We start from the raw sequence: 23297 nt of genomic DNA on the forward strand, positions 1-23297 counted from the left end.
GATCTCTTTCCATCCCAGAGATAGAACCCACGTCTCTTGTGTCTGCTTCATTGACAGGCCGATTGTTTACCACTGAGCCACCTGGGAAGCCTCTATCGTACATGTGAACAATAGCTTTCTCATGTAGAAAATACTCCATTTTTCATACCATATATTTTAAGATATTATTCATACAAATTCATAGGAGAATTAAGAAATATACCACTAAAGAATGACATTGTTCTGTAGGATTTAGAAGCAATGGAGTAACTTTGTTATTTGTCTTTAACAGTTTGCCCTAGCCTGAAGTAACTCAGAACATTTTGCCAGGTGTTTGTGAAGATATTTAGTATTGTCTAAGAAAGAAGTGCAAGAAATCTGTAGGTATAGATAAGAGAAGAATAAAAAAGGAGATCTTCTAGGCCCAGGGATAGAACCCACATCAATAGCATTGGCAGGTGAGTTCCTTACGACTGACCAAGAAGGAATGCCCCTATTTTTATTTTACAGTAAAAACAAATTCATCAAAAATGTACAACCACATATTAAAGATAATAAAACAAGAATGATCATACTTTAATTCCTCATTTAATTCAATCTATGATCTTTTTTGATCTAGTTTTACTTATATAAGGACTTTTTTTAAGCACTGCTAAATAGTGTAGAGATGAAAAAAAGTATTTGTTACTTTAAGATCTTCAAGGGTTGGACTACAGTTAACAGAAGCTACGTGTTTACTATTTATAACTTCCTCTCTAAAAATACAGGTATTGCATTTCTTGTCTTTTAAGATGTAACCTTACACATCTGTTGAACACACATCTGACATTTAGCCTAACTCATCATTTCCTTCTGTATGTCCAAAACCTGTCAGTTATTTCAGCCGAGATTCAACCCTTGAGACAACTGAAAGAGTTACATCCTTTTTCTGTCCAGGTTTTATAAACTCTCCTTTACCTTTTTCCCCAGGATATCAGTAAGTATAAAAATAAGCAATCTGAATTCTTTCTGGCTCTAGAGAAAGGAATATAAAAGGATGAAGGCATATGCTCCATTTGCTTCCATACAGTAAAATAACAAAGCCTTTATCTGAAAGAACAGACACTGACCATCTACACGGGTGACTAAGAACAGCACAGCATGCCTATGTACATATATATATATATGTATGTGTGTGTGTGCGTGTGTGTGTGTGTGTGTGTGTGTGTGTGTGTGTGTTCTAGATCTGTCCACGACTAGAGACAGACAGTTGCAGACCAATTTTAGGACAAGTCATAGATTTAAAAAAAAAATTATCATAAAACCCTCAAAATAAAAACCTCATAATGATAACTGACCCAAACAATTTTTTAAAGTGGAAGCTGAAATCATTATATGACAGGTTTATCGGGAACAGGGAAGATCCATGTGCCAAAGCTATGGTTTTTCCAGTAGTCATATGGATGTGAGAGTTGGACCATAAAGAAACTCAGTGCCAAAGAATTGAATATTTTAAACTGTGGTGTTAGAGAAGATTCTTGAGAGTCCCTTGGACTACAAAGAAATCAAACAAGTCAACTCTAAAGGAAATCAGACCTGAAGATTCATCAGAAGGACTGATGCTGAAGCTGAAGATCCAATAATTTGGCCGCCTGATGTGAAGAACTGACCCATTGGAAAAGACTCTGATGCTGGGAAAGACTGAAGGCAGGAAGAGAAGGGGGTGACAGAGGTTGGATGGCATCACTGACTTGATGGACATTAGTTTGAGCAAGCTCCTGAAGTTGGTGATAGACAGGGAAGCCTGGCCTGTTGCAGTCCATGGGGTCACAAACAGTCGGACATGACTGAGTGACTGAAGTGAACTGATGCGTCAAAGCATAGACTAACTGCTAATCGCTTTTAAAACAATGCTATTTTTTGAAAACTGATTAAATTCTCAAAGGTCAATAGGAAAATCTGTTTTCCTCAGCTTACTGAATCAAAGTGGCTACGCAACAATTTTTCTAGAAGTTTGTCATAAGTTTATTTTACACACAGCTATATGAAAAAATTACAGATAAGCATTTATGTATTGATTTCTTACTAACTACAAAGGAAAATGTATAACTTTATGTGTTTGGACTAAAGCAATCATAATCTTTCACAATCTTACCTAACGGTCTGTGGCAACTTGTTTTACAGGCATCTGATCAGAAGCACCTAATGTCATTTATGAACTATTCTTGCCACAAATATTGACCCTGGCTCTAATCAATCTAGAGTCCAGAGCTAATATCCATCAGATTACTCAGGACAGATGGTAAAGTTAAGCAACACTGAAAGAAAATAGATATATCTAGAATGTGGACCATTTCACAAGACAACTGACTCAAACATTTCAGATAAAAATTGCATTTAAAAATAGATGTTTTTTTTTTTAATTTTAAAATCTTTAATTCTTACATGCGTTCCCAAACATGAACCCCCCTCCCACTTCCCTCCCCATAACATCTCTCTGGGTCATCCCCATGCACCAGCCCCAAGCATGCTGTATCCTGCGTCAAACATACACTGGTGATTCAATTCCTACATGATAGTATACATGTTAGAATGCCATTCTCCCAAATCATCCCACCCTCTCCCTCTCCCTCTGAGTCCAAAAGTCCGTTATACACATCTGTGTCTTTTTTCCTGTCTTGCATACAGGGTTGTCATTGCCATCTTCCTAAATTCCATATATATGTGTTAGTATACTATATTGGTGTTTTTCTTTCTGGCTTACTTCACTCTGTATAATCGGCTCCAGTTTCATCCATCTCATCAGAACTGATTCAAATGAATTCTTTTTAACGGCTGAGTAATACTCCATTGTGTATATGTACCACTGCTTTCTTATCCATTCATCTGCTGATGGACATCTAGGTTGTTTCCATGTCCTGGCTATTATAAACAGTGCTGCGATGAACATTGGGATACATGTGTCTCTTTCAATTCTGGTTTCCTTGGTGTGTATGCCCAGCAGTGGAATTGCTGGGTCATAAGGTAGTTCTATTTGCAATTTTTTAAGGAATCTCCACACTGTTCTCCATAGTGGCTGTACTAGTTTGCATTCCCACCAACAGTGTAGGAGGGTTCCCTTTTCTCCACACCCTCTCCAGCATTTATTGCTTGCAGATTTTTGGATCGCAGCCATTCTGACTGTTGTGAAGTGGTACCTCATTGTGGTTTTGATTTGCATTTCTCTAATAATAAGTGATGTTGAGCATCTTTTCATGTGTTTGTTAGCCATTCGTATGTCTTCTTTGGAGAAATGTCTATTTAGTTCTTTGGCCCATTTTTTGATTGGGTCGTTTATTTTTCTGGAATTGAGCTGCAGAAGTTGCTTGTATATTTTTGAGATTAGTTGTTTGTCAGTTGCTTCATTTGCTATTGTTTTCTCCCATTCAGAAGGCTGTCTTTTCACCTTGCTTATAGTTTCCTTTGTTGTGCAGAAGCTTTTAATTTTAATTAGATCCCATTTGTTTATTTTTGCTTTTATTTCCAGAATTCTGGGAGGTGGATCATAGAGGATCCTGCTGTGATTTATGTCGGAGAGTGTTTTGCCTATGTTCTCCTCTAGGAGTTTTATAGTTTCTGATCTTACATTTAGATCTTTAATCCATTTTGAGTTTATTTTTGTGTGCGGTGTTAGAAAGTGATCTAGTTTCATTCTTTTACAAGTGGTTGACCAGTTTTCCCAGCACCAATTGTTAAAGAGATTGTCTTTACTCCATTGTATATTCTTGCCTCCTTTGTCAAAGATAAGTTGTCCATAGGTGTGTGGATTGATCTCTGGGCTTTCTATTTTGTTCCACTGATCTATATGTCTGTCTTTGTGCCAGTACCATACTGTCTTGATGACTGTGGCTTTGTAGTAGAGCCTGAAGTCAGGCAAGTTGATTCCTCCAGTTCCATTTTTCTTTCTCAAGATTGCTTTGGCAATTCGAGGTTTTTTGTATTTCCATACAAATCTTGAAATTATTTGTTCTAGTTCTGTGAAAAATGTGGTTGGTAGCTTGATAGGGATTGCATTGAATTTGTAAATTGCTTTGGGTAGTGTACTCATTTTCACTATATTGATTCTTCCGATCCATGAACATGGTATATTTCTCCATCTATTAGTGTCCTCTTTGATTTCTTTCATCAGTGTTTTATAGTTTTCTATATATAGGTCTTTAGTTTCTTTAGGTAGATATATTCCTAAGTATTTTATTCTTTTCATTGCAATGGTGAATGGAATTGTTTCCTTAATTTCTTTTTCTACTTTCTCATTATTCGTGTATAGGAATGCAAGGGATTTCTGTGTGTTGATTTTATATCCTGCAACTTTACTATATTCATTGATGAGCTCTAGTAATTTTCTGGTGGAGTCTTTAGGGTTTTCCATGTAGAGGATCATGTCATCTGCAAACAGTGAGAGTTTTACTTCTTCTTTTCCAATTTGGATTCCTTTTATTTCTTTTTCTGCTCTGATTGCTGTGGCCAAAACTTCCAGAACTATGTTGAATAGTAGCGGTGAAAGTGGACACCCTTGTCTTGTTCCTGACTTTAGGGGAAATGCTTTCAATTTTTCACCATTGAGGATAATGTTTGCTGTGGGTTTGTCATAGATAGCTTTTATTATGTTGAGGAATGTTCCTTCTATTCCTGCTTTCTGGAGAGTTTTTATCATAAATGGATGTTGAATTTTGTCAAAGGCCTTCTCTGCATCTATTGAGATAATCATAAAATGGACAACGTGGAAGAAATAGACAAATTCTTAGAAAAGTACAATTTTCCAAAACTGAACCAGGAAGAAATAGAAAATCTTAACAGACCCATCACAAGCACGGAAATTGAAACTGTAATCAGAAATCTTCCAGCAAACAAAAGCCCAGGTCCAGACGGCTTCACAGCTGAATTCTACCAAAAATTTCGAGAAGAGCTAACACCTATCCTCCTCAAACTCTTCCAGAAAATTTCAGAGGAAAGTAAACTTCCAAACTCATTCTATGAGCCACCATCACCCTAATACCAAAACCTGACAAAGATGTCACAAAAAAAAGAAAACTACAGGCCAATATCACTGATGAACACAGATGCAAAAATCCTCAACAAAATTCTAGCAATCAGAATCCAACAACACATTAAAAAGATCATACACCATGACCAAGTGTGCTTTATCCCAGGGATGCAAGGATTCTTCAATATCCGCAAATCAATCAATGTAATTCACCACATTAACAAATTGAAAAATAAAAAATAGTTTTAATATGATATCACTTATATGTAAAAACTGAAAAAAGGATACAAATGAACTTATCTATAAAAACAGAGAGTCACAGATGTAAAAAACCAATTTTTGGTTACCAAGGGTTAAAAGGGGTTGATAAACTGGGAGACTGGGATTTATGTATACATTGTTGTTGTTTAGTCACTCAGCTGTGTCCAACTCTTTTGAGAAAAGAGTATGAAATGTAGCTTTCCAGGCTCCTCTGTCCATGGGTTTCTCAAGGCAAGAATACTGGAGTAGGTTGCCATTTCTTACTCCAGAGATAGATATACTACTATATTTAAAATAAGTAACAACGACCTACTGTATGGCACAGGAAACTCTACTGAATACTCTATAATGGCCTATATGGGAACAGAATTTTTAAAAAGAGTGGAAATATGTATAACTGATTCATCTTGCTATATATCTGACACTAATACAACATTGTAAACCAATTATTTTCAATAAAAGTTTTTATAAACTCTTGCATGATATGGAGTGACAACTCTACTTTGAAAGTAAAAATCACTCAGTTGTGTCCAACTCTTTGTAACCTCATGGACTATAGAGTCCATGGAATTCTCCAGGCCAGAATATTGGACTGGGTAGTCTTTCCCTTCTGCAGGGGATCTTCCCAACCCAGGGATTGAACCCAGGTCTCCCACATTGCAGATGGATTCTTTACCAGCTGAGTCACAAGGGAAGCCCAAGAATACTGGAGTGGGTATCCTTTCCCTTCTCCAGGGGGGTCTTCCTGACCCAGGAATCAAACCTGGGTCTCCTGCATTGCAGGCAGATTCTTTACCAACTGAGCTGTCAAGGAAGCCCAAACTCTACTTTAAGAGGTACAAGTTAGACAAAGAAACCTATTCAATAAATATTGATTTGGTCTAATTAAGAATTTAATAAAAGACATCCTTGGCATAATTAGGAGAATTAAAAATGGACTATTATATAATTGCTTCATTGTGTCTTAGGGATGACAAATTTCAATATTCTTACAATGAATAATTGTTGAAGTATCTGGGGGTAGAGTTATATTTCAACATATAGGAAAATTGTTCAGTTATACACACACAACTTTATTTTATTTAAATATATATAATCATCAATTCATCTTTAAAAGAACTAGCATGCTGCTTGTCCCATCTGTCAAGATCTTCAATGAGTAATCAATGTTAATCAATTTAGGCTACACATTAAAATAACTGGGCTGCTTAAAACAACATTGACAACAAACACAACTAAGCTCAAGGCGCTCCCGCAGAGATTCTAATTTAAGTGGTTTCATTTCTAGGCTAGGTATCAATATGTTTTTTAAAGCCTTTAAGGCGATTCTAACATGAACCCACAGAAAGCACCACAGCACAATCAGTCAGCTAACAATGTGCTCAAGGCTTGACAGGACAACACTATGAGTGTAATACTAATTGCATAAGGACAGAAAGAAAGTGTGCCCTGCTGTATTCTATTGGAGGTTAATTCTCATTTTCTATAAATTTTTTGACACTTCAACAACCAAGTAACTAGATTTTCTTTCCTACCAATATAACTGAGGATTTTAAATATACCAACAACAAAGCAGATTGGACAGATGATGATATTAGTATATGTCTTATTTAATTAAATAAGCCTGTGGGAAGCTGTTGCATAGGCACAGGGAGCTCAGCCTGGTGCTCGGTGACAATGTAGAGGGGTGGGTAGAGGTTGGGGGGGAGGGGGAAGGTTCAAGAGGGAGGGGACATATGCATATTTTGACCAATTCACATTGCTGTATGGCAGAAACCAACATAACACTGAAAATCAGTTATCCTCCAATTAAAAATAAATTTAAAAAATAATTTTATTAAGAGCTTAGAGTAATGACAAATCTAAGAGACTCTGATCAATGACTTCAGTCAAAATATCCAGGCTGTGGCATGTCAACACTGAGAGTTGGGCAAGTTACTTAAATAATAGTGGTTTTAGTTTCCTCTCTCATACAAGTACTATGATGGAATTCATCACCTATTTGTTCTAATTAAATATGAAAATGGATATGAAGCAATGGAAACAATGCAAAAGAACTCAGTAAATTTTACACAGTATTAGTATAATATCAGAAAGTGACAGGTTTTGGGGGGCTCCAAAATCACTGCAGATGGTGACTGCAGCCATGAAATTTTAAAAAGACGCTTACTCCTTGGAAGAAAAGTTATGACCAACCTAGATAGCATATTCAAAAGCAGAGATATTACCTTGCCAACAAAGGTCTGTCTAGTCAAGGCTATGGTTTTTCCAGTGGTCATGTGTGGATGTGAGAGTTGGACTGTGAAGAAGGCTGAGCGCCAAAGAATTGATGCTTTTGAACTGTGGTGGTGGAGAAGACTTTTGAGAGTCCCTTGGACTGCAAGGAGATCCAACCAGTCCATTCTAAAGGAGATCAGTCCTGGTTGTTCATTGGAAGGACTGATGCTGAAGCTGAAACTCCAATACTCTAGTCACCTCATGCGAAGAGTTGACTCATTGGAAAAGCCCCTGATGCTGGGAGGGACTGGGGGCAGGAGGAGAAGGGGACAACAGTGGATGAGATGGTTGGATGGCATCAATACCTCGATGGACATGGGTTTGAGTGAACTCTGGGAGTTGGTGATAGACAGGGAGGCCTGGCGTGCTGCGATTCATGGGGTCGCAAAGAGTCAGACACGACTGAATGGCTGAACTAACTAACTAACTAACTAACAGGATGAGATGTTCTGATACTTACTTGGCCTTAATATATTCAATATATTCACTGATATTTTTGTTTACTACACCTAATTCAAGTGCAGAAGATTCAGACTCTGAAGTCCCATAGCATTTGAAAATGGCAAGACGACTTCTTGTCACCTGCAGAACATCCTAATTATATTTAAATTTTAGTGAAGTTCAGGGCTTATCCTTTACTCACAAGCTTTTGGGAAAACAACTCAGAGTGGTATCTTTTAGTTCTTCCTGTTGAAGTTATTGATCTGTGTATATGCCAAACTATCCCTATAGAGTCACTAAAAAGATGATGGGTAGTTAAGATCTAAAGAAGTATGTATTCTCATTCCAAGTAGTTCATATTATGTTGTGGTTACATATTTCTTTACAATGCAATAGTCATATCCATCTCCATTTCCATAAAATATTAGTCAACTTTTCTTGACATTACTAATCATATCTATCCCTGTTCGTATGCCAGTTTCCCACTGATCTTTATCTAGTAAAAAAAAAAAAATAAGCTATGACGATAACTTGGGCTTCCCTGGTGGCTCAATGGTAAAGAATCCACCTGCCAATGCAGGAGAAGCAGGAGATGCGAGTTCGATCCCCAGGTCAGGAAGATCCCCTGGAGGAGAGCATCCCAACCCACTCCAATACCCTTGCTTCAAAAATCCCATGGACAGAGGAGCCTGGCAGGCAACAGTCCACGGGGTTGCAAAGAGTCAGACACAACTTAGCCACTGAGCACATGATGATAACTTCAGGTGCCTCTATAACATTATCCAGTTTTCGTCCTATATTATTGCTTTTGTCGCTTCTTTTAAGTAAATTTTAAAACTATAAATTATTGTTATAATATGACATACTTTATAAACATGATTTATACATAACCGCCTGCACTAAATATCTTCTACTCAAACTCATTTTCTTTATTTTCTACATTTTATGCTTTATTTGTAGTTCACTCTGTTCTTTAACTCTGAGTCAGTTTATTTCCTAAGCAATATTATTATTATGGTGGAGGCTTTAAAATTCTGCATAACGACTTATTTTCCCACTATATTTCAAAATTTCTGAAGAAAAAGAGAGCACTGCAAAATAAATCTAATGCAATGAAATGAGATACATTTTTTGTTGATTTGACTACCACCTGTACATCTGGTACATTTTTCTGGGGCTTGCCTGTACTGTTTATTTAACTCATGGTATAAGCACTTCAAATGAGAGGACGTGTGCCCTTCAAACAGCTCCAAGGCACAATGCTTCAAACAGCTCCAAGGCACAGGGCTACACTAAATATTTGTTTTAAAAACTGATGCAGCACAAGCTACATACTGCAAAACCCTACTGCTGTGGTGCTTTTTGCATTATCAAGATGTGTGTGAATTTGGAGAGGAAAAAAATTTACACACATACTTTTCAGTTGCCTATAACACAAAATTACATCTCAGAAAGCATCCTAAGAAATACAAGCCATCAAACTGTAAGAAAGAGGAAAAAGTCAAATTACTTATGTGTAAGAGAAGAAAGTACACGACTGTTTTAGAGATTTTTTTTTTTTTTCAAATCATTTTCTAGGTCCTGGAAAAAGAGATTTCAGTCTCTAAGCTGGAAAAATCTTTTAATAAATTAAAATTTAATTAAGCTGAGAAGGCAACAAAAGCAACTTTAAAATCTAAATAGTAAATACAAATTCTAGTAGATTTTGTTTCTTCCAAAAGAGCAAGGCAAAAACAGTGATGTTTAAAGTAAAAGGGACTATGGATAAGTTTGATCTATCAAAAAAATTTCAAATTACCTAATATTAACTTGAGGGAAAAAAAGCAATTTTAAAAGAAAAAGACACTAATTTCATTATTGTAGTTGACACCCATCATTTAGGGAAAGACTGTTAATATCCTATCTTTATCACTGGAAGCCTAGAACACTGTCTTGCAGTGTTCCCTATTGTCTATATATCCGACCTAGGGGTGAGGCCTGAAATGTTCTTTTTGCAATATATACATATTATTAAATACAGAGGCCAATTTTTTAACATTGATAAATCAAAATCCACATGACCTGTTTGATACAAATAGAATTCTCTAGCGTTAGTGTTATGGGCTTCCCAGGTGGTGCTATTGGTAAAGAAGCTGCCTGCCAATTCAGGAGACCTAAGAGACTGGGGTTTGATCCCTAGTTTGGGAAGATCCCCTGGAGGAGGACACGGCAACCCACTCCAGTGTCCTTGCCTGAAGAATCCCATGGACAGAGGAGCCAGGCAGGCTACAGTCCATAGGGTGGCAAAGAGTTAGACACCACCGAAGCGACTTAGCATGCACACACACAGTGTATGTTATATAATACATTTTGTACATACACCCTACAAATATATAGCACATCTTTACAAGAGCCTTCATGAAGTATTATTATTTATCCCTTATAACAATAAGAAAAAATGACTCTGAATGACAATAAGTAAGCTTCACTATGCATTGTGAAAAAGATAAATATTTTAACAACTGTCATTTAAGGGAAACATGACAGTTTTCAGGATATTATTATATATAACATATAACATAAAAAGAAAGACCAGACAACATGAGTTTATATTTAGTTTTTTACTTATTATGTATCAGTCTCTGCCCTTAGCGTTTCTCAACTGTAATTCATTTATACCACACAACGATCTTACGTAGGTTACACTATTGTTATTTGCATCTTACAAATAAGGATAAATAAGAGGAGGTATAACTTGCTCAATATCACACTGTAAGTTGTAGAGCCAAAGTCTGAACCCAGGCAGTCCAGCTCCGCAGAGTCTGTAATAGTCTTTTGTATATTTTGGATAATAGTCTATTATCAGATGTGTCTTTTGCCAATACTTTCTCCCATCTGGTTTGTCTTCTCATCCTCTTGACACTGTCTCTCATAGAGTAAAAGTTTTTAATTTTAATGAAGTCCAGTTTATCAATGTTTTAATGGATCATGCCTTTTATGCTGTACCTAAAAGGTTATCTCAATACCCCAAATCTTACTTATACACTTACTCCCATGTTATCTTCAAAGAGTTTTATAGTTTTGTTTTATGTTTAGGACTCTGGTTAACTTTTGTGAAGGATTGTAAAGTCTGTGTCTAGGTTCACTTCTTACATGTAAATGTCCTGTAGTTTCAGCACTATTTGTTGAAAACTCTTCTTAGTTTAATTGAATTGCCTTTGCTCTGTTTTGCCAACCACAATCATGCTGATCTATTTGAGGCTCTCTAATCTGTTCCACGAATCTATATTTGTCTGTCTTTGACAATACCACATGGTCTTGACCGCTGTACCTTCATAGCTTCATAAGTCTTAAAGTCGGGTGGCATCAATCTTCCAAGTTTGTTCTTCTCCTCCAATGTTCTGTTGGCTATTGTTTTCTTCTTCAACATTCTGTGTTAGTCTTTTTGCCTCTCCACATAAACTTTAGAATTAATTTGTCAATATCCACAAAATAACTTGCAAGATTTTGATTAAGGATGAATAGAATCTATGGGACAAGTTGGAAAGAATTGATATCTGGAGAATATGGAATCTTCCAATATTTTGGCTCCAGAATCTATGTGTTTCTAACACTACATTTGTTGCTTTTCCAATGGCTTTCAATAATAATTGAATTTTAGTTATTAATCCTGATATTATTACTAGGATCATCATTTCAGGAATATGAATTTTTAACAGGATTCCACTTGGTTTTTATGTAAGTACTTTGAGAAAGGTTAATGAGCATATTCAGAGATTTGGAAATTTAAGAATCAGTGCCAAAGAAATAGGTGAGGGAGACTAAGAGATACAAACTTACAGTTTCAAATCAATAAGTCATGGGTATGAAGTATACAGTCTGGGGAATATAGGAAGGAAATAAAATCTATCTCGGAGAGGGTAATCTCAAGGTCATGTGGATAGTACATAGTTGCACATAGAGAGTTACACACCTAAACTTCACTCAAATTCCATTGCTCTGCTACGTACCAGGCAAGAGTACTAGGCCCAGCAGGAAAAGAAAATCAGCATATTCTCTGTCTTAAATAGAGTCAGTCACGTCAGAAAATGCTGATAAATTAATCTTTATCTCTGTCTTTCAGTTTCATTCTGAATATTCATTTCAGAGCTTTATAATTCTGTAAAATATTACTAAAGTCATCCTCAAATACTTTCAACTATCCCCAGAAATATATCTATATTTTAGTTACCAGTGCTCAGAAATAGGCTAATTAAGATTTCTGAAAGTTTTATCCTTTATTAGCAGGTGTATGAATTCTCTGTTTGAAAGGATCTTTACTTTCAACCCTCTGATCATGGCTAGATTCTTTGGATCAAGTGTGCTTTTCATACATTATCTAAGTACAGCATATAAAAACAACAAAGGAAATTTAGACTGTGGCTTTAAGGGTGACTGCAGCTGTCAGTGATAAAAGTAAGTTATTTCTAGGGGAAATTTCCTTCAAATGGTGCTCTCTGTGGGGAAATAACGATAATATTTCAGTGCTCCTGCAGATAAATGTTTATTATTAGTCATAAGATAGCCCTTGTCCTAGAAATGAAAATGTGAAAGTGTTAGTCATCCAGTCATGTCAGACTCTTTGAGATCCCATGGAACTCACCAGGCTCCTCTGTCCAGGAAATTCTCCAGGCAAGAATACTGGACTGGGCTGCCATTCCTTTCTCCAGGGGATCTTCCCCACCCAGGGACTGAACCTGGGTCTTCCACATTGCAGGCAGATTATTTACTGCCTGAGACACGAGGGAAGCTCAGAGGAAATGGTTAGCATAGGTGTCAGGCTCCTTATCAGAAAGTAATGATGAGAAATTGGAGGTCATAGGCACGGTCATGGGAATTCCAAGGCTTCCTTTATACATACTCTGAAGGATGACTCCTCGAAGAGCTGAGAGAAGGTGAGAAATCATGGGGAAAAAGCAAGAGGAATAGCAATAAACAAGGCAAATAAAGAGTAGACTTCACCTCAGTGATTCAATAAAAATATAGCCACAGATTTTTTTAAGTGAGGCATAATATGCGGCAAAGACTTACAAAAATACTGGGTGCTAAAAAAAAAAAAGACAGAAAGACAAGAATGCTTAAGTAACTGGTTTTTCAACATAGACTACATTTCTGGCACTATCTCCCAACCAAAAAAAAAAAAAAAAAAATTCTGTTCAATATATCTGCTTATGCTTTGTTTAAACAATAATGAAAATCCAGTTCAGTTCAGTCGCTCAGTCATGTCCGACTCTTTGCAACCCCATGAATCACAGAACGCCAGGCCTCCCTGTCCATCACCATCTCCTGGAGTTCACTCAAACTCATGTCCATCGAGTTGGTGATGCCATCCAGCCATCTCATCCTCTGTCGTTCCCTTCTCCCCTTGCCCCCAATCCCTCCCAGCATCAGAGTCTTTTCCAATGAGTCAACTCTTCGCATGAGGTGTCCAAAGTACTGGAGTTTCAGCTTTAGCATCATTCCTTCCAAAGAACACCCAGGGCTACTCTCCTTTAGAATGGACTGATTGGATCTCCTTGCAGTCCAAGGGACTCTCAAAAGTCTTCTCCAACATCACAGTTCAAAAGCACCAATTCTTTGGCGCTCAGGTTTCTTCACAGTCCAACTCTCACATCCATATATGACCACAGGAAAAACCATATCCTTGATTAGATGGACCTTTGTTGGCAAAGTAATGTCTCTGCTTTTGAATATGCTATCTAGGTTGCTCGTAACTTTTCTTCCAAGGAGTAAGCGTCTTTTAATTTCATGGCTGCAGTCACCATCTGCAATGATTTTGGAGCCCCCCAAAATAAAGTCTGACACTGTTTCTACTGTTTCCCCATCTATTTCACATGAAGTGATGGGACCAGATGCCATGATCTTCATTTTCTGAATGTTGAGCTGTAAGCCAACTTTTTCACTCTCCTCTTTCACTTTCATCAAGAGGCTTTTTAGTTCTTCTTCACTTTCTGCCATAAGGGTGGTATCATCTGCATATCTGAGGTTATTGATATTTCTCCCAACAATCTTGATTCCAGCTTGTGCTTCTTCCAGCCCAGCGTTTCTCTGCATATAAGTTAAATAGGCAGGGTGACAGTATACAGCCTTGACGTACTCCTTTTCCTATTTGGAACCAGTCTGTTGTTCCATGTCCAGTTCTAACTATTGCTTCCTGACCTGCATACAGGTTTCTCAAGAGACAGGTCAGGTGGTCTGGTATTCCCATATTTCAGAATTTCCCACAGTTTATTGTGACCCACACATCAAAGGCTTTGGCAAGTTAATCCCCTTAAAATTTAATTAGGAATGAAAAGCTTAATTAATCATATACAAGTGCTCACTGAGTGACAATAAACTTGTGGGAATAATAGTTTAATTACACAAAAATTGTGAACACTCACCTTATTTAGATAAAGGAATAAATAAATAGAAAATTAATTAAGTAGTTTACTTGTTGAGTAAAAGTAAAAGCACCTTACTTGTTGAGTAAAAGAACTAGAATTTGAGGAAACTGTATAGGTTTCTTTTTATAACAATTTTACATATCAATGTCTTGTCTTTCAGAACTGGGCTCAAGTGTTACAGTCTAAATGTATGATCAATGCCTCAAAAGGAAATAGTAAAGGTTATAGCCAGCTGAACTCTAATTTATAACCCTATTTAATATGTGGGAAGGCTCACTGCATCAGTCAGGGTCCAATCAGGAAACAAAAAGCATACAATAATTGTAAGAAGTAAAGTTAATATAGTGAATTATTAACTAGTAAAAAGGTAGTTAACTGAAAGAGTTAAACAAGGTATAGGTCAGTAGCACAAAAGTAGAATCTGTAGAACACAAATATTACCCATAGGTCTTAAGGAGAGTGAATGAGGCAAATACTTGTAAGTTTCAAAGAGCCCTTTACCATGATAAACACCAAGTCTAAGAGTTGGCATCTCTGTACAGGTTGTGCTCCCATAGGGACTCTACTGGGAACAAAGAGATTGCGAGAGTGTGTTGACCCCAGGGGGTGTGGGGTACACACAGTCCACTGACCACCTAGAGGGCGGAGGGTCCATCAGATGCTAAAGGCTACATCTTAACGACGAGATGAACACTACGAGGTTCCCCACATATTAATCCGTTAAGGGCTGATAGAAAACGGCACTTTAGAAAACGGAATCAAAGTCCCTCCCTCTTGTTCTGTCTTTGCTGTGTCCTATCTGACCTTTGAATTGGCAGAACCTAACAACAAGTCACTCGCAAAAGAGGAGCATCTCTCAGGTTCACCTCTGATAAGACAAGAAATAGCAAAGAAGAATGTGGGGAAGAGAGGCAATACAATGAATGACTGGCAAGCTGGTACTTGCACCATCTTTAGTTATGGAAACTGATGCAGCAAAATCTGTGTAAGGTCAGATGTGTATGCTTACCATCACAAAAGATAACTTCTTGATTCCTATTTTTAAATTTGGTTACTCATTGTATCATTCTGACTGTTCAGCAGAAAGTACATTAGTGGCATTATTTACTAGCTGAACATTTTATTGAGGTATAGATAAAGTACATGTTTAAATGTACAAATTAATACATTTTTACAGGTATATACACACATAAAACTACAAGTCTATTGTCTTCTACAGTCCATGGAATTCTCCAGGCCAGAATACTGAAGTGCGTAGCTTTCCCTTCTCCAGGGGATCTTCCCAACCCAGGAATTTAACAACGGTCTCCTGCATTGCAGGCAGATTCTTTACCAACTGAGCTATCAGGGAAGCCCAGAGATAAAGTTCATAAACTTTAAATGTACAAACTGATAAATTTTTACAAGTATATACACTCATATAACTACAAGTCTATTACCAAACTCGAGACAAATCTATTACCATCACCCTGGAAGGCTCATTCTGGCTGCCCCTCAAGAAATAATCATTTACATTTTAAAAGTTCCCTTAAAAATCTTTACTCTTTTTCTTATTACATGTTTAATACAACTAATAGGAAGCACAAAGAAAAATAATACAGCTTTCTGAAATGGAGACTAAGCATGCAAGAAGTTACTTTGAGACCTACTTAATGTTATCATTCCATCTTTCTAAAGTAGTCAAAGCACTGTAGGATAATTATTGCGCTACTCTTGTTTCTGTGTAAACTGATAAGTTATCAATTTCTTTCTCATTTTTTCCAGGGGAAAAGGAAATGACATATAAAGAATATATATAGCCTCAAATAATCCTCTGCTATTTTTCATAGAGACAGAGATGGAATTCAAGGTTTTCTAAACTTTTCTACAAATACAAAAAGTGAAAGTCACTCACTCATTGTCCAATTCTTTGTAACCACATGGACTGTAGCCTGTCAGGCTCCCTGGTCCATGGAATTCTATCAGCAAGAATACTGCTGATCATGCCAATGTATGGCAAAACCAATAAAGTAAAAATAAAAATTAAAAAAAAAAAAAGAATACTGCAGTGGGTAGCCTGTTCCCTTCTCCAGGGGATTTTCCCAACCCAGGGATCAAACCCAGGTCTGTCCCATTGCAGGCAGATTCTTTATCATCTGAGCCACCTGGGAAACCCAATAATACTGGGCTGGGTAGCCTATCCCTCCTCAGAGGATCTTCCCAACTCAAGAACTGAACTGGGGTCTCCGGTATTTCAGGTGGATTCTTTACTATCTGAGCCCAATAATACTGGAGTGGGCAGCCTATCCCTTCTCCAGAGGATCTTCCCGACCCAGGAATCAAATCAGGGTCTCCTGCGTTGTAGGTGGATTCTTTACCAGCTGAGCTACCAGGGAAGGAAACTGTCTCTTTAATGTAAGAAAATTCTACATGTATGCAAAGCAAACTAGTAAAGCAGCAACAACAACAACCACTTAGCAATAATGTAGGTTATTAAAGAAGTGACTTAAATGCATGCAAAAACAAAATTTTAAATATATTGTAAACTGTTTCTTCAAAAGTCATAGCATTTAACATTTAGCAAATGTGGAGTCTACTTTTATTATGTCATTTTATTGCAAACAGTGAAAGGAAAGTAACACATTAACTAGAAAAAGGAGGGTCTTAAAAAATATTTTAAGACAACATTAAGACTTTAGACCTGTTTAACTTTTCAGCTGAATACATTTAACCAATTAATTGCTCAGTAATCCAGCAGACTCAAAAAATTTGATATTACTGGCTTTATCTTGTCACTCTGTATGTCTACAGTTTTAGATTTCTAAAACCCCATTTTAGTATTTTGCATTATCATATAAAATTTAAAAATTGATTGTTCCATTGAAATTTGACACATTTAGCTACATAGTTTTTTTTTTTTTTTTTCCAACTAGCTTTCCATCACAAGTCAAAAGTCTTTGAACTTATGATTAAGCTTCACGGCCTGAAAGTGGTGAGTGTTTTTCCAGAAGGTTTCAGATTTTTTTAATGGCTGCCTTTACTGGATTTGATTCAAAATTTTGTAATGGGAAGCATACTTTAAACAACTTGGATTCCATGATTTTAACATATTATTTTATTTTATTGTTTTTCCCTGAGAGCACTTACAATCAACATATTTTTAAACATTCATATTTGGTTGTATTTTGTTGGTTCTTTGTTTTCTGTTATAATGGAGTTTCAAAGATTAAGCGAATTTGCAGATTTTCCAAACAAACACATCTGTACAGGACAGTGTGATATTAGAAAGTTCCTGAAATTAACTAATACAATGTAAATGCTTTCTGCATTACCCATTTGCTACAACAGAAAGTGAGGGAAATTGCCAATGGGTTTGCTTCAGGGAAAAAACTACTGTTTTGAAATGAAATACAAAGTTTACTGCGTAGACCCTATTTTATTCTTAATCATGTTCAATTTGGGAGTATCCTCTTTCATTTATATACAAGGAAATGATGTCAGGAGATGATCTATTATTTTCAAAGGCAAAGGTTATCACACACAAAACAAACAACTTTTTCTAGTTTATCTGTTCACTCCAAATTGTTTTACTGAATTAACACTCTTTACAGTGTCATTAAATGTCACATTTAAAGTGCTTAACAAAATAACGCTGTGTTTAAAGTTTAGCTGCCTTTAGCCTGATGCTGTCTGTGCTACTCCTATTTCCTTCATCCTTGCTTGGCAAGGACACTTAGTCACACATACTCCCACACACATAGCTCAGTTATTCACTCTGATCTCCAGGGCTCTTCTTTCCATCCCTGGTCTATTTTGTATTATTATTCCAGGTTTCTTCCTCTTCCTTCCTTCCTCCCCACCCACTCAACCCAACTACCCACTGAAATCCCAAGTTCAGTTCCTCAGTAGTTTCCCCAAATTAGCACTTTGCTCCATTTCCTTGCAGAAATACTTTTGCATGCCTCCTTCCTCCTTACAGACCACTAGCTCACCTTAACGTCTACAATCATTCTTCTACCCCAGCTTATTCCAATAGAGATTTAGACAGCTCCTTGCTCCTCCATTTTCCTTTCCATAACGAAACATTTCTTCGGAAAGTGCAGCCAAGAATCCACACAAGCAAACTCAGTGAACCAGTACAATATGAAGGTTTTATACCAGATGAGAAATTGTGCAAGCTGTGGTCACACTCAAGTGCATTATGGCTAGTGCGTGAGCTGACTGCATTTTCATTTGTAACAGGGCAACCCAGCCAAGAACTTGAATCAAGCTTACACAACAGCACGTTAGCTAGGATTCTATGCTGTTACAAAGCTCTTCTGAATGACCCTAGGTAATTGGGATGTGAAGTGATGCAATAGCCAGGACTTTCTCAAGGGTTTAACAAAAATATATTAGATACAAGAAGTGTGAAATATGTGCCTCTAGTAATTTCCCATTTTTTCAACAATGACTTCAGATTGTTTCCATTTAAAACACAAAGTAAATTTTCATTGTTAATCTTTAGATACTGTAAGTAAATTAAGTTATTCATTTAGTCATTCATTCAATAAATATTTACTGAATACCAGCTATGTGGCAAACACAGTTCAACGTAAGTTCAGTAGCAATAAAGCCTTGGTTTGGAACTTACCATGAGCCATACGGTGGAACCAGTAGTAACCAAAGTCAACTCCCAAGAAAGTTAAATACCAAGTCCATGGAGAATCCCAAGGCAAACTAATGAGTCTGTAGTTCTCCCAGATATAAACATAACTAGTCAGCTCAATGCTCCTATAAAACAACCTGGAAAGATAAAATCTATCAGTAATGATTATACTATATTTTAGAGGTTAACTTGTGCTAAAACATTTTAGATTATATACAGAAGTGAATTTGTTCACATGTAAAAATAAAATCCTTTCCCCCTTCTTCATTTCTTACTGTTCTATCATGCTTTTTAAGAGGCTCAGTTCCCTTGGTATCCAAGTGATTCATACCATGTTTCCTTTTGTTTCACAGGCATCACTGATGCCAACTATTTCTCTATTTCATGGAACTTAGCAGGACTTTTTTTTTATGTGTCTCTTAAAAATACTTTTCACAGAACACATATAGCATAAATATGACAAAACTATGACTATTTGCTGTGATTGTCATTTCTAAATCTTAATAAAGAACACAAGAAGGGTCCTTTTTAAAGGAAATGTAAAAAGTAGAAAATTATAAACAGCATCAAACTGGATCCTCATAGCATCTCAAACTGGATCCTCACAGCACTCCAGTATTCCTTGTAGTAACAAACTATAGATCTCAAAATATAAAATAATATTTTTCGTAGAAGTAAACAATTGTTTTTAAAATGCATATAAAGTATCTCTTACCACCTATTCTATCAAGCATCTGCAAATTCTATTTCAAGAACTTTCAAAAATATACATAATATACTTCGATTTTATAAAGAGGAGTATTTTTCCTTTTAAGTTTTCTGTGAGCAAATTTAAGATCAGACTCAAGCTAATCATTCCTTTTATCACTTTTATAGATAAGATTGAACTGACTTTTTCATTTATATTTATCATTCATATATAAAATGAATGATACTACTGAATAAAGATTTATTTATAAATGATGAACTGAGGAAATTCTTAAATATACTAATTTCAAATAAAAGTCAAAGAAGCAGATCTTTAGTTTTTTCTTTATATTGATTCTTTTACTAATATTTCCCTTTATACAATCAGCCTCTATGAATTAGCATGTTACTGGGTTTGCTGGAAACCCAGGTATTTACTTTTAATCTACTTTTGAATTTAATTATGATATGATTTTGACTGTGATTTATCGCCAAGAACTTTAAAATAGCCCCTTATTTTGAATTCTTCAAGTTATTATTTAATCAGTAACACAAATATACTAGGCCTCTTCCCAATGGCACTAATACCAATAACCAATAGAAATGACAAACGCCTATACTTTCAAGAAGGATTATGCATCATCAGATCTTAAAACTCCACTTTCAATTTAAGATTATTCTCAGTTTATATAAATTGGTGGTCATACAGGGAGAGTAAGAAGAGACTAAAGAATGAGACAGAACACTCTAGATTGGGAGGTGGCAGTTTTTATACACAAAGGAACTTACAGAGCTGGTTTGTCGGGTGGCTATAGGACATACAAATCTCCATACTCTCCCTCCAGAATCCTAAGAGTTTCCAGAAAGGTCCTCACTGGGTTAATTCATTTATTCAGGCAAGATGGTCTCTATAACACTTTACTCTCTCAAGGATTCATCTTTGAAACAGCTGCTAATAGCATGGGATTGTGGGTGGAACTTACATTCCACAGACAGGGGAGAGTGCAGAAGAGAGGGGAAGGGTAAGAAAGGTTCAGCTTATAGGTCAACCGGCATCACGTCCTCTCCATGACCTCCTCCAACAATTATTTGATTGGAAAGAACCATTTTGTCCTTAAATGTGAGTCCCTGACCCAAGTGGGCTGCCTACCCAGCACTCCTGTCACAACTCAGTCCAAGCCCTGGACACTCTAGAACCTTCCTGTCAGGCGGCCTTCAACCTTCTTTCAGGACCTGCATGAGTCTCTTTCCTGGTCCAGACCTCCAGAGGGCCCACCTGTGGGTGTGGGAAAGTCTTCAACATGACAAGGTAGATTAAAGTGGCTTCTTTGGACATGTAGACAGAGATGGGATGATCAATCTGGGTGTTCACACATAGGTATGTGAGGTCCCTCATGGGGCAGGGCAGACAATGGGCCAGGGGCTCCCACCCTGTTCTGGAACTCTGAGGAATTCATGAACTTGAAATCTGAAATGTGTCTTCCAGTTTGCCATCCAGGTTATTGATCAGGATGAAAGTGCTAGTCACTCACTGTGTCCAACTCTTTGTGACCCCATGGACTGTAGCCCCCCAGGCTCCTCTGTCTATGAAATTCTGCAGGCAAGAATACTGGAGTGGGCCACCATTCCACCCTCCAGGGGATCTTCCCAACCCAGGGACTGAACCCACAGTCTCCTCCATTGCAGGCAGACTCTTTACCGTCTGAACAATGATCATGGTGGGAGATGGGGAGAACAAATTTTATTGTAAAGTAAGTTAGCTTGGTTGGTAACTCATATCTAGACTATGACTTCTGAACAATGTCATTCATTACTGACATTCGGACAAGATAATTTTCAGTTGTAGGGGTCTGTCTTGTGAAAACAATTACCCAAACTACAAAACTTAACATTGTTCCCTAGGACTCAGTGGAAGAGGACTGAGCAAATAAGACTCAAGTTCTAGGTAAAAAATGGTGAATAATATGAATTTTAAAGGGTCTAACTTAAGTTTTCTGAGAGATTCTAAAGTTTGACACTGTTGCCTTTGGGGCCAGATAATTCTTTGTTGTGGGGGTCGGTCCTGTGCATTGTAGGAGGGTCAGCACCATCCTCCAGCCTCTACTGACTGGATACCAGCAACACAGCCCTCTACTTCTGTTGTGACAACAAGTTGTCCAAATGTTTCCTGGGAGCAAAACTGTCCCAGTTGATAACCCTAAATGCAAAAGACTGATCCAGAAAGAAAAAAAAAAAATTAAGACTTAGAAAATGCAACGGAAAGTTGAAATAATCTGCAGTCTTTTGACATCTGTTTTAGTACCTAGTGTCAAAGTAGGTCAACTCATGGATTCATTCAATCTTTCAATGAATTTGCATTAAGAATCTACTGGGTGTCAGGCACAGCACAAAAAAGGGAAGACAAATCAGTGAAGAGGGCAAATACATCCACCTGCCTTATCAGTGTCCCACCAGCTCAGTATCTCTTTTCAAAGTTGCTGTCTTTCTTGTCAAGTTTTCCAGTGACAGTTAAAATAGGCTTTCAGATACCAAGATTCCAGTAAAAGAAATGGGGGATCCCTGGAAAACTTCCATTTGTAAAACAAAAAGAACCTGCCTGCAATTGAAATGTTTCTTTATTTCCTGTACAGGTGCCAGGTCTTGAGCAGGCACTCAATTTATTATTCTGTCAACTTACTTATTAGGGTTGACACAAATCGAGCTGAAATATGCCTGACACACTACAGTCAAGACTTTTTCTTTTTTTTTTCACACCTTAGCACAAAGCTAAACTTTTTCAAGGTGAAGAGGAAGAGAGGAGAAGCTGTGGGAATTAAATCCCCAGCTCTCTATCAGCAAGATGGATATGATCCTCTTCCATCATAAATGGGAAAAAACGGCCATGGAGTGCCCCAAACTTTCAATTCAGCAAGGGATACAGCTGGGAAATGATTATCAAGCTCTGCAAAGCTCTTGATTGCAGGAAATAGCACCTACATTTTCAAAAATATTCCCACCAGACCCAGAATTGTAAAGCTAAACCTTTTCCTCTTTCTCTTCCCAATTCCGCCATTCTCCCCTGCTTATGACTGTGCACGCTGAAATTAAAACAATTCTAACCCCTATTCTGAGGGAAGAGACATATGCAATTTGCATATGTAGTGAGCTTACTTTATCATACAGAGATGGAAATGAGGTAGCACAGGGGCTTGGAATAACCAAATGCTAGATCCCTTTCTCATGAAGTTTGAGTGCAAGAGCGAGAACATGATCTAAATAGGAGGCATTAGACCATTCATCAACAGCCTGTATCCGTAGAGGCTCCCCTCCCATTGTCCTATATTTTTTTAATAAATTCTTCCCAAATAGCTATTTCTCTTAGGCCTGAGGCATATCTGTTGGCAAATGAAAGACAGCTAATTTCTAATGTGTTTTACTTAACATTTTCTGTTCACACTAGAAACTTGTCCAGTCAGACTGGTGGTTGCCAAGGGGTAGGGGGTTGGGAGAGAGATGGAGTGGAAGGTTGGGGTTAGCAGAGAGAAGCTTTTCTATTGTTGTTGTTTAATCACTAAGTCGTGTCCAACTCTTTGCGACCACATGGACTGTGGCTCACTAGGTTCTCTGTCCATGAGATTTC

The 23297-nt window shown here is 37.2% G+C and overlaps 1 protein-coding gene across 7 annotated transcripts in view; it reads right to left on the reverse strand.

The window, feature by feature from the left end:
• AGMO (alkylglycerol monooxygenase) overlaps positions 1 to 23297 on the reverse strand; it is a 504195-nt gene that overhangs the window by 471862 nt on the left and 9036 nt on the right. For all 7 annotated transcript variants that reach the window (XR_009600465.1, XM_060414948.1, XM_060414949.1 and 4 more), the window contains exon 3: positions 18977 to 19128. Coding sequence is in view for 6 of the 7 variants with exons in the window: in XM_060414948.1 (XP_060270931.1) it covers positions 18977 to 19128 (152 nt within the window). In the remaining variant the exon portion in view is untranslated. The remainder of the gene's footprint in view (positions 1 to 18976; positions 19129 to 23297) is intronic.

The sequence above is a fragment of the Ovis aries genome, chromosome 4 (assembly GCF_016772045.2).
Source record: "Ovis aries strain OAR_USU_Benz2616 breed Rambouillet chromosome 4, ARS-UI_Ramb_v3.0, whole genome shotgun sequence".
NCBI lineage: Eukaryota > Metazoa > Chordata > Mammalia > Artiodactyla > Bovidae > Ovis > Ovis aries.